We start from the raw sequence: 11759 nt of genomic DNA, 5'->3' as shown, positions 1-11759 counted from the left end.
ATGAACTTGACGACATGATTAGCGTCTATTAAAGTCTATCTCATTGACGATACTTTTTCAAAGTATTTGAGAAGAAAATTCAAAGTGTGGACTATACATGGAACCCAGGTACGCTCAAGATACTTTCTTTCGATTGCGCACCTTGCACCTTTATAGTTAGATGCATTGTGTGTGACAATGGCAATAACATTTTTGGGCCCATCAGCTTTTAGGATTGCACGCTCATAGATGACTGCTAAAAAACTGTTTGTTTTTTTTTTCAAAGATGTATCAATTGCTTCAATGAGAATGGATCCCCTAGGACAAATTAACATCACATGTATCAAGGGTTTTTTTTGACAATTTGTTCATCCGTCAAGAGCGATTGTTTATCCATATTCTGGCATGTACTCAAGCAGTGTGCACTTCCAAATACTCTCTATTGAAGCTTTGAATTTATAATATTATGTATGCATCTTGTTGTATTCAGGTGCCACAAATCCTTTCTTTGTTGTGCTCATCAAAGCAACTTTGAAGGTAGGATTATGGATTACATTAAAGGGGATTTTGCAAGCGACAACGATTAGCAACCATTGCTTGTCAAATGCTTGATGTAAAGTAATAGTACTATACATCTGTTGACCACCAATGGTGCTACACCGCATCCTTTTAAATAGGAAGTGGTAAGTATGGGGTTTGAACCACCAGGTTCTTGGTGTATGTAGTAGTAGCGTGGGAGCATTGTTCACCCCCTTTTGCACACACGGGGAGTTGATTTACTTCATCTTCAAAGTTCATCTCCACATCCCTCTTGCTGAATGAATTAAGTACTTTTGGATCAACCTTTTTTGTTCCTTCGGTAAGCCTTCTCTTTGCTTTGAGCATCCATTCATGAAATTTTTCAACAATACCTTTTGGGGGGGTTTGCAAGCACATTTTGAGATATTTTGAACATATGTTATTTTATTCTGTCTGTATTCCCGTTAAATTTGTGGCCACAAGACTTACACCTCAACTTCGATGAGATCTTTCCTGCTATCAATTCATCTACATAGCTCCACTCATATCCTTTCACCATATTGCAAAGAGGCCTGTAAGAATAACAAAACTATTTATCAACATTATACCTCAAATCAGTTTCAATCTATCCAAATAATTGCTACTCTATTTAAAAATCAAATTATCACCATTGGTTTTTTATTTAAAGATCAACGAGCATCTACAATGTCACAAACATGAACCTTTTGTAATATCGTTATTTACACCTTGAAAATTCTTTTTCAGTGTGAGGTTTCATTCTACACATGACGAAGAATGATTTAAGTTATATTTATATACCCTTTAAGTGAGTAAACTCCACACATAACTAGCAATTTTCTAATTCTACCATAAACAAATTACCTTCAAGTGTGAGTCAATCTCTACAAGTGAGGTAAATTTTTGTTACCCTCTATAAATCACTCCCAAATGTGAGTCAAACTTTACACGTGAGGTAATTTTTTGTTACCTTACATAAATCACTTCCAAATGTGAGTCAAACTCTACACAAGATAAACAATCACTATTTTGCTTGCAAGAACAACCTCTGATGTGAGCATTGCTCTACACTTGGCAAGCCATCACTAGCTACGATTACTTAAGACTTTTAAGTGTGAGCATGGCTCTACACAAAGAAATAACTACAAAATTAAATTAAATTAAATTACTTTCAAGTGTGAAGTTTATTACACATGGTAAACATTCACTAAATCTACTTTGATTAATTTATTTTATACAAAATATATAATTCAATTTATATAAATATCAAAATTTAAATCCAACTTTATATCTTCATACTAAAATAATCTTACTTCTAAATGAAAACTCAGTCAATATAATTTTTTTCCTTTGGTTTTGGTTTTGGTTTTTTAGATTTCACCTTAGGTTGAACTCAAGGCAACTAGTTCAATAAAGAAACCTACAATGGAAAACGGGTTGCGATTCATGTAAATGTAGAACAATTTATTTCGATCGAGCTCCTGAAAGATTAAAAGATACGTTAATTTTGGTGACGTAGTATCGTTCTATACGTTTGTTTAATTGATGGTGTTGTATAATACGTCCGTTTAAAACATATTATACGTACGTCGTATAACGCACAATGCAACTTAGATATTGGGTTGAATAAAATCACCTTCATTTTGTAGGATTTTTCTTCTTTCTTGCTCTAAAGTGGTCTTAAAATGATGTTATTGGAGAAAGGTTTTTATAAGCAGTTACCAACAGAATGGTGGTGTTATTTATATGACCAAGTTCTACACCAAATCCTTTTCAGCAGGGTAGAATTAATAAAGTAACATGAAACTTTTTAAGAAGCTATCATACGATATATAACATCTCTATTTTTCAACTTTTGAAGCATGTTTAGTAGGTCATATTCAATTTAAGATAGTGCATGGTACACTTTGCCTTGATCTTGCCAAAAAATGGAATATCATACACTAGGTCAGAATCACCTTAAGATAGTTGACGAGACACCTTGCCTTGATCTTGCCAAGGATGAATATCATGCATTGAACTCACTTTTGATGGACTAGTTCACAAAGTCATTGGAGCGCTTGCAAAATGCAAGTTTGTTAAGAGAGCCACGCATAGCTTATGACGTTACATTGAGGCATTGAGTTGTTGCCGCATACAGTATTACAAGTTTATGATCAAGCTTTACACCCAAGGAATTAATTATAATAAGCTCATAAAGGACGATGAGGTTATGTCTACATCTATTGTAGCTGAGTACAAAATACAAGCCATTTTTAAAGGCTTCTGTTGCCAATTTCTAGAGCTTAAACAAGGTAGTACTTTTGAAACACACCCTGCCAATGCAACAGGGTGTGCTTGCAAAGGGAATGAGAATGTTCAATAATGAGCCTAAACATTGACCTAATCATGGCAGCTCAAAGTGAAGGTTCTAAGGTGTACTTAATTTTGCGAGCACCTTAGCATTATTAATACATTATTTATGGAAAGCACCTAGATTGCATGTTGATTCCATGTTGTTTATGATAGTGCATATATTTATGTTAACACAAATCGGCATCCAAATAAAGATTTTCATTCGGCATATGCACCATAGAGATGTTTGTAATTTAGTCCATCCTTCAAATTACTTAGCAAATTTCAAGACTTTGCCAATTTGCATTGTTGATGGAGAAGCTATATACTAACTAAAGATTACCCATTTAAAATGAATTGTGGCCGCAGTGGAGTGGAGTTGGGGGGGGGGGGGGGGGGGGGGGGGGGGGGGTTCCTACTTGGCCCGTTCTTTGTGAAATCGTTTCAACAAACCCTCTCTAAAGTTTGCGTCTAATGAGGTTTTTATCAATCCCTCTTCTTGTCTTCTTGTGCTTCTCTAGTGCACGAGTTATCAGATAATATGAAATAATCAAAAAGGAAACTTACCCACCTTATTTGTTTGTCAACAGCTAGTTTCATGTGAGATTTGAATTGATGCTTTGTTGTCTACTTATATTAGATGAAGTTGACATCATGTCCCTTTTGTAAAAGGATAGCTACCAAGGAATCAAGGCAAGCATAAGAATGATTGTAAAAAATTATGAGAGATTAGGTAATATGTGCCTCGATGGAGAGAAGCCATTTCTTAAGGGCCATAAAAGGTCCACTCTGTATGATCCCTACTGCACAAAATATAAACCATTTTTAAAGGCTTCTACTACCAATTTCTAGAGCTTAAACAAGGTAGTACTTTTGAAAGACACCCTTGCAAAGGGAACGAGAATGTTCAATAATGAGTTTATACATTGACCTAATCATGGCAGCTCAAAGTGAAGGTTCTAAAGTGTACTTAAGTTTGCAAGCACCTTAGCATTATTAGTACGTTATTTGTGGAAAGCACATAGATTGCCTGTTGATTCCCTGTTGTTTATGATAGTGCATACATTTATGTTAACACAAATCGGCATCCAAATAAATATTTTAATATGGCATATGCACCATAGAGATCTTAGTAATCTAGTCCATCCTTCAAATTACTTAGCAAATTTCAAGACTCTGCCAATTTGCATTATTGATGGAGAAGCTATATTCTAACTAAAGATTACCCTGCTTCCACATTTTCAATGGTGAAGAAGACTTTTGTTAACGATACACAAACTAACTTGCAACAAAACATTGATTCCATGCATCCTTGGTATTGTGAAGAAGCATCCTGCAGAAGAAACACCGAGAGCAATTTATTTTACATGAGATTCAGTGTGGGACTAGGATGTAATGGAAAGTTGAAAGTGGGCTTCCCATGACTAAAACAAGTGCAAATATTAATGAGATTGCTAGAAAGGAGCACTAAGTGTTGTGTAAAAAGCTGCAAAAAGCACTTGCACGTTAGGTTCAAAACAATGGCAACTCTCAAAATGACAAAAAAGTAGGTCAAAATCAAAGTAAAGTATAGGAAGGGCAACCCGATTAGAGACCATGGAGGGGAGAGACCGAGTCGCTTATCTGTGAGCAGCTCTCTAACTATAGTCTGCAAGTAAGTGAGAGAGATTAGTATGTATGTATAAGATAGAAATGTGAGGTAGATGGTAAAATGTACTTCACTTGGATTGCTATGATGTTCAAGAGAGCAGCAACTAGATGGTCCACGAAGAAGAGCGAGTCATGGCGGGCTTCATTATCTTCTTGTTGTCCTCAAGGGCAATCATGCCGAGGTGGGAGGGATCCTCCAACAGCATCTTGGACACCAGGTAGCCGGCAATGGACCAGGTCTGGAACTTGCGCGCTTGTTTTCCCACGTAGCGTCCCAGTTTGCCGTCATAGTACTCTGCCCAGTTGTCCCGGGACAGTCGCGCCTCCACTAGCTCGATGGCCCTTCTCGCGATCTGTGGCCGCCCCGTCTTTATGCAAGCCGCAGTCAGCATCCACAAAAGGACTGCATGAGATGTGAATGAAGACATCAAATTACACTAAAAGAGAATCATCCAGATCGCTCATTCTAATTAGTACTTACCTGGCCATGAGCCCCCATTGTGGTAACTCCATCGCGTGTTCTTGGGATCACAACCCGTCACAATCTTCCACTCGTTGCCCTCCAGTGCCGGGAAGGAAATCTTGAGGGGCATTTCCCCCACCAAGTCAACCCATCTTGCTTCAAAAAGGTCCATGATAGCGGACTCCTGCTCTGGCGTCGCCAATGACCCCAAAATCGCAATGCAGTTCCCCAGACAGAACCAGCGGAAGTCCATGCGTGCCGGGCTCACATTGCCAATGAAGTAGCCCCCCTTCATGGGCATGAAATCAAAGACCCAGTCCGGGATGGAGTCTGGAATGACGTTGAACTTGTTCACGGCCGTGTGCGAGTACTCCTCTGTCTTGTAGCGGTAGATGTTGTTCAGCTGCTGGAAGTCCAACCAGAAGTAGGAGCGGATATGGAAGCTTAGCGCATGCAACCGCTTGTCGATGCGCTCCAGGAACTCCTTACCACCGCCCTCCGGCTTCAACAGCGCACGCGCGCACCGCAAGGCCAAGAAGAAGAGTGCTTGTATCTCGATGGGCGACCCATAGATTCCCTACGTGCAACAACCTTAAATTGAGAGAGAGAGAGAGAGAGAGAGAGAGAGAGAGAGCAAAAGAGAACGAATTGTAATTACCATGCGACGATCGATCATGCAGCAACCGTCCGCACAGAGCAGCGTGGGAAAGGTGTCGAAGCCCTCAGCCAAGCAGATGGAGAGAATGAGCCGCATGCCCCGTTGGCAATCTGCCATCTCGGCTAGTGTGTAGTCCCCCGTGGACTTGGTGTAGGCGCGCAAGAGAATGATCCACCAGAAGCCCGAATCAACAGGTGCCACGCGTCCGATTGCACTCTCGCCGAAGTCCGGCACAATGGTGTCGCCCTTGGCAGAGGCCACCACTTTGAAGCTGGCGGGCATCACCCCCTCACCCAACGTGAACCAGTCGATCCTCTTCTCTCTCGCCTGTAGCCGCAGTGCCTTCAACAAGAAATTCTTCACTATTTCGGGTTCTCCGTTCATCAGAAATGCTAGCGCACTGGGTACAAAATCCCTCACGAACACCTGCACGTACACACACCACGTGCACACACCCTTTACAAGTCATTCATCAAACTACCCCAAAAAAAACTCTTGATGCACGCCGTTTTTGAATTCCTCGCCCTAGTCACCGCCCGATCTTCAATCAAGACCCCGAGGCCTACCCTAATAACGTGAAATGAAAAAGTGAGACAGGGCATTCACCTGGTTGTAGTTGAGCGCCTCCTCCGTGGGATCAAGCGCGGCGATGGTGCCAACAGGGATGTCCTTAAAGAAGACGCGGGACTTGCGTAGGTTCTCCCAAGCCTCGCTCACCATAAGGTGCGGCTCGAAGGTCGAAACGCCAGCTCCCACGCGCGGGGTGCCAGCACACGATGAGCGCGGCTGCACTAGATTGCTGGGCGACAGCAAGTTCTCCAGGCAGTCGGTGCTCTTCACAGTCTCTAAAGGCCGCGGTCCCACTCGAGGGCTGTTGCAGCTCGCTAAGCCTGCTCGGCTGGATAAGCCGCTCATTACACCGCCGCCTCTAATCATGGTCGCGTCGCTACTGCATGCCTCCTCCTCCAGCTCTGCGTCTCTGGTGGTGATGAAGATGGAGAGCGGCGAGTGCGCAGACATGCTTTCGGAGGCGGGAGCACTCGTGGCATTGTCTAGGGATAGGCCGGTAAACTTGGACATCGCAGGCACGTAGGCAAGCAGCACGCCGGTATGGAAAAGCAGGCTGTAGCAGCGCTTGCTCGCTGCAATGGCTGCGCTCTCTTTAAGGATTCATAGGTACATATATAAGTGTAGCGCTGCTGCTGCAGGAGGGCGCCCTGCCCGTGGTGGGGAGAAAGGGAACTAAAGGGTCCAGTTTTTGAGGAAGGCAGCTCGCTGCTTCCCGGCCTTAAGCCTCTCGTCTTTCCCCCTTCCTGTATCTGTCTTTTGCGCGAATGGTTGCGACTGCTTAATCGCTTTCTTGGCTCCGTGAGTCCGTGACCCTTTCCAACCACCTTGGTCCGTTATATGTGAAACGGTTATGCATGTAATGTACCCAAAAAAAAAAAAAAAAAACCTACATTAATTTCTTCAAGAGATTCCTACCTTTTCCCATTTGCTAAGGTTAATAAATAACCCTTTCCCATTTGCTAAGGTTAACAACCTTCAAACCCCCTAGGTAATTGCATTTTAAAGAGCTGCCATTTCATCGCTTCTCACCATCTGATTGCTGCCAACATAGCAGTGTATGATCTAGTCTAGTTGCTGAAGTAATGCATGCATGTCCGCCGCCTGCGATCCGCGCCGCACCCCCGAAACCACCAAAAAGGAAAACCATTCGTTTGTCAACAGCTAGTTTCATGTGAGATTTGAAGTGACTATTGATGCTTTGTTGTCTACTTATATTAGATGACGTTGACATCATGTTCCTTTTGTAAAAGGATAGCTACCAAGGAATCAAGGCAAGCATAAGAATGATTGTAAAAAATTATGAGAGATTAGGTAATATGTGCCTCGATGGAGAGAAGCCATTGCTTAAGGGCCATAAAAGGTCCACTCTGTATGATCCCTACCGCACAAAATACAAGCCATTTTTAAAGGGTTCCGTTGCCAATTTTTGGAGCTTAAACAAGGTAGTATGTTTGAAACACACCCTACAAATGCAATAGGGTGTGCTTGCAAAGGGAATGAGAATGTTCAATAATGAGCTTAAACATTGACCTAATCATGGCAGGTCAAAGTGAAGGTTCTAAGGTGTACTTAATTTTGCGAGCACCTTAGCATTATTAATACGTTATTTGTGGAAAGCACATAGATTGCCTGTTGATTCCATGTTGTTTATGATAGTGCATATATTTATGTTAGCACAAATCGGCATCCAAATAAAGATTTTAATATGGCATATGCACCATAGAGATCTTTGTAATCTAGTTCATCCTTCAAATTACTTAGCAAATTTCAAGACTGCCAATTTGCATTGTTGATGGAGAAGCTATATACTATCTAAAGATTACCCTGCTTCCACATTTTCAATGGTGAAGAAGACTTTCGTTAGCGATACACAAACTGACTTGAAACAAAACATTGATTCCATGCTTCCTTGGTGTTGCGAAGAACCATCCTGCAGAAGAAACACCGAGAGCAATTTATTTTACATGAGATTCAGTGTGGGACTAGGATGTAAAGGAAAGTTGAAAGTGGGCTTCCCATGACTAAAACAAGTGAAAATATTAATGAGATTGCTAGCAAGGAGCACCAAGTCTTGTCTAGAAAGCTGCGAAAAGCACTTGCATGTTAGGTTCAAAACAATGGCAACTCTCAAAATGACAGAAAAGTAGGTCAAAATCAAAGTAAAGTATAGGAAGCTAGGGCAACCCGATTAGAGACCATGGAGGGGAGAGTAGATGGTAAAATGTACTTCACTTGGATTGCCATGCTGTTCAAGAGAGAAACAACTAGATGGTCCAGGAAGCAAAGCGAGTCATGGCGGGTTTCATCATCTTCTTGTCGTCCTCAAGGGCAATCATGCCGAGGTGGGAGGGGTCCTCTAGTAGCATCTTAAACACCAGGTAGTCGACAATGGACCAAGTCTGGAACCTGCACGCTTGCTTGCCCACGTAGCGCCCCAGTTTGCCGTCATAGTACTCTGCCCAGTTGTCCTGCGACAGTCGCACCTCCACCAGCTCGATGTCCCTTCTCGTGATCTGTGGTCGCCCCATCTTTATGCAAGCCACAACCAGCATCCACAAAAGGACTGCATGACATGCGAGTGAGGCCATCAAATTACTATGAAAGAGAATCATCCAGATCGATCATTCTAATTAGTACTTACTTGACCATGAGCCCCCATTGTGGTAACTCCATCGCGTTTTCTTGGGATCACAGCCCGTCACAATCTTCCACTCGTTGCCCTCCAGTGCCGCGAAGGAAATCTTGAGGGAAATTTCTCCCACCAATTTAGCCCATCTCGCTTCAAAGAGGTCCATGATAGCGGACTCCTGCTCCGACATCGCCAGTGTGACCACAAAATCGCAATGCACTTTCCTAGGGTAGAACCAGCGGAAGTCCATGCGCGTCGGGCTCACGTTGCCGATGAAGTAGCCCCCCTTCATGGGCATGAAATCAAAGACCCAGTCTGGGATGGAGTCTGGAATGACATTGAACTTGTTCACGGCCGTGTGTGAGTACTCCTCTATCTTGTAGCGATAGATGTTGTTCACTTGTTGGAGGTCCAGCTAGAAGTATGAGCGGATATGGAATCTCAGCACGTGCAGCCACTTGTCAATGCGCTCTAGGAACTCCTTGCCACCGCCCTCCATAAAGCCGCCGATGAACACTGTTCCCGCATAACCTAACAAGGTCCGGGCCGGGGGATATTCAACGACTCCCTCATCACTCCTCCCGCATAACATAAAAAGGTCCGGACCGGGAGATATAGAGTCCTTTTACAACCAAATGCCCCCCAGACCGCAGCCTGCATCGTTTGGAGGTGCTGAGAGTAACCATTGCTCAGACTTCTTAATAATCCTCCCGCATAACCATCCAGGTACGATCCAGGAGTCACAACAGCAATACTCCCCCCGTAAAATAAGCACAAGGGTCCGGGCCATGAGTAAAAACAACACTTTTGAATTATCGTTTCTCACTACTCCACCCAAGAGTAAAATCACCAAGCATTGAAACCAGTATTAAAACCAGAGTCACACATTTCAAATCGGCACCAAAACAAGTTCAAAACAAATACCATCCATTTCAAACAATACTTTCTAGCTATAAAGAAAAACAAGTAGAGAGAGTTTATTCAAGGTTTTGTTCGGACAACCGAACTTTGAGGACGACTGGCTTGTCCTTCTACATCATGGTGATGGTTTGGTTCCGAACCTAGAGAGTCACATCATTCTTGCCGTGCCAAGGCATGCCCAAGAGAACGTCGCAATTGCCCAACTTCATGATGTGGAAATCAACTTTTCCATGATAATCTTGAATAGTCATTGGAAGAGCACCAATGAGCGGTACTACTTTCTGAGTTTGTCCCGTGGCTAGCTCAGCTTCAATTTCTCCACCCTCTGCATCATAATCAAAGTGCATCTGCTTTAAGAATTCTGGATGGAAAAAGTTCTTTGTAGCTTCGGGGTCAAAGAAAATAAGGGCTTTGAAGCCATTGACTTTGCCATATGCTCAAGGCGTATGCCATAAATATCATGAACTAGTTCAATAGCGGGTCTAGCTCTCTTAGCACGAGGCGTTGGGGTTCTGTCGATCGTTGGTGCGGGTGTCGGCTCCTCTGGTCTATCAGTGCGTTTGGGACAATTAGAATGATTATGCCATGTTTGAAAGCATCCAAAGCATCGGCCTTCTTATAGTAAGGTGTCTCATCGTTGAGGCGTCAAACAAGGCCTTCGCGGTTGATTTTACGAGACTCTCGAGAATTTTTTCGTTGTTGCCGAGAGTTGTGGTTAATGGTTGGATATTCTTCTGTGGTAAACTCTAGATTTCCCTTCATCATTTTGTAGCCGACCACAACATGGTCCATAAGTTCTTGCATGGTGGAGACTTGCTTGGATAGACAATATTCCTGCAATGGGTAGTCCAATGGTGTATCGCTCGCATTGGGCCTCCAAGGGAACAGATCTAAAGATAGACACCGAAAGGTACACGTCGAGAAACCTTTGGTTATATTCGTCCATGGTTTCAATGGCAAGAATTTTCAAGTTGCCCCACTCTGCCAAAATCCGGACTTCAAACATAGAAGTCATGTAACTACGTGCAAAAACTGTCTTGAAAGCTTGCCAGGTCCTTGGAGCATGCGGTTGTGTCGCAACTGAACTCCACCGTTGCATAGCATTATCTTTAAGAAATCCTCGAGAAATCTTGGATTCTTCCGTATAGTTCCCCAAAGCATAGATGTTGTCGAATTGCTGTAGGAACTGCAATGCTTTCTTGCTATCCTTCACCCAGAAAAAGTGAAAATTTTGACTGTCGTGCCGCCATCTTTGAACTGGGTATTGATAATAAGGGTATCCATATGGGCTCCAACCATTGTAGCCTGGTGGCGGTGGTGGTGATGGTGGTGGAGGTGGGGGCAATGGCGGTGGCAAAGACGGTTGCATTGGATCAGGGTTAGATGGCTGCACCATATTCCTGAAAACTCCCCCGATCGGAAAAGACGACTAAGAAGGTTGCCGGTTGGAATCTCTCGTACTTTCTGGTGCCTAAGGAGGAGGTACCACCTGGGGCATCAAAGAGGGTAACATGTAGTTCAAAAATTGATGAAAACTTTGCAGCATCGAAAGATTCTGCTAAGGATACCGCAAAAGATGTCATGGAGTTCGTTGAGCAAAAACTGTAAATATTCTGTTGAATCCATTTCTTGGGTTCTTTATGGCTTATGCCCTGTAAGACAGAGCGATGAAGATGGGAGCACGCCCGATGCACGATGAAGTAAGGGTGGGAGTCACTAATAAGTCCGGGGTCGGGGCTCGAAGATACTTCAAGTAAAATTACAATAGCTCTATCTGCTCTTTTGTAGGACTGGTATGCTTTCAGAAAAACACACGCCGGATGCTCTGATACCATTGTCACAAGATAGGCACCAGGTGCCAATAGAAAAGAACAGACTGAACAGACTTTTAGCACTTCAATAACAACTGAACTGAGAGAGAGAGAGAGAGAGAGAGAGACAACACGCGACACGGAGTGACAGAATTCCACCCCAGAGAGTATTTGCTCCAAACCTTGGTGCCCCTTTTGATATTTATT

At 43.0% G+C, this 11759-nt stretch overlaps 2 protein-coding genes across 9 annotated transcripts; both read right to left on the bottom strand.

The window, feature by feature from the left end:
- Positions 1 to 395: 395 nt before the first annotated feature.
- On the bottom strand, positions 396 to 6941 carry LOC147460772 (putative alkaline/neutral invertase F). Of its 8 annotated transcripts, none has more exons than XR_015187524.1 (6): positions 6228 to 6941; positions 5622 to 6047; positions 4982 to 5540; positions 4573 to 4903; positions 4434 to 4498; positions 396 to 1070 (listed from the first exon to the last, which is right to left on the bottom strand). XR_015187524.1 is itself a non-coding variant. In XM_086508477.1 (5 exons), the coding sequence occupies exons 1-4, from the start codon at positions 6699 to 6701 to the stop codon at positions 4605 to 4607; spliced, it is 1758 nt and encodes a 585-aa protein (XP_086364603.1). In that variant the 5' UTR covers positions 6702 to 6941; the 3' UTR covers positions 4338 to 4498; positions 4573 to 4604. The 8 variants fall into 8 exon arrangements, 2 of the variants coding, with proteins under 2 accessions (XP_086364603.1, XP_086364602.1); XR_015187525.1 differs by having other exon boundaries at positions 4446 to 4498; XR_015187523.1 differs by lacking the exon at positions 396 to 1070 and adding an exon at positions 3274 to 4336.
- Positions 6942 to 8455: 1514 nt separating this feature from the next.
- Positions 8456 to 9301, bottom strand: LOC147460771 (cytosolic invertase 1-like). Its single transcript, XM_086499416.1, has 2 exons — positions 8833 to 9301; positions 8456 to 8754 (listed from the first exon to the last, which is right to left on the bottom strand). Exons 1-2 carry the CDS (start codon positions 9116 to 9118, stop codon positions 8456 to 8458), a joined length of 585 nt encoding a protein of 194 aa, XP_086355542.1. The 5' UTR covers positions 9119 to 9301.
- Positions 9302 to 11759: the final 2458 nt, after the last annotated feature.

This window comes from Adiantum capillus-veneris, chromosome 3, assembly GCF_014529385.1.
Source record: "Adiantum capillus-veneris isolate H3 chromosome 3, ASM1452938v2, whole genome shotgun sequence".
Classification (NCBI taxonomy): Eukaryota; Viridiplantae; Streptophyta; class Polypodiopsida; order Polypodiales; family Pteridaceae; genus Adiantum; species Adiantum capillus-veneris.
This window is presented reverse-complemented; position numbering and strand designations above follow the sequence as displayed.

What these genes read in the sequence shown, in the direction of transcription:
- LOC147460771 (XM_086499416.1), bottom strand. Translation starts at nt 9,118, where the DNA reads ATGCCCATGAAGGGGGGCTACTTCATCGGCAACGTGAGCCCGACGCGC. An exon ending in CAATGGGGGCTCATGGTCAA is followed by an intron (nt 8,755 to 8,832) that starts GTAAGTACTAAT and finishes CATGTCATGCAG; the next exon opens with TCCTTTTGTGGATGCTGGTT.
- LOC147460772 (XM_086508476.1), bottom strand. Translation starts at nt 6,701, where the DNA reads ATGTCCAAGTTTACCGGCCTATCCCTAGACAATGCCACGAGTGCTCCC. An exon ending in AGGCGCTCAACTACAACCAG is followed by an intron (nt 6,048 to 6,227) that starts GTGAATGCCCTG and finishes GTGTACGTGCAG; the next exon opens with GTGTTCGTGAGGGATTTTGT. An exon ending in CAATGGGGGCTCATGGCCAG is followed by an intron (nt 4,904 to 4,981) that starts GTAAGTACTAAT and finishes CATCTCATGCAG; the next exon opens with TCCTTTTGTGGATGCTGACT.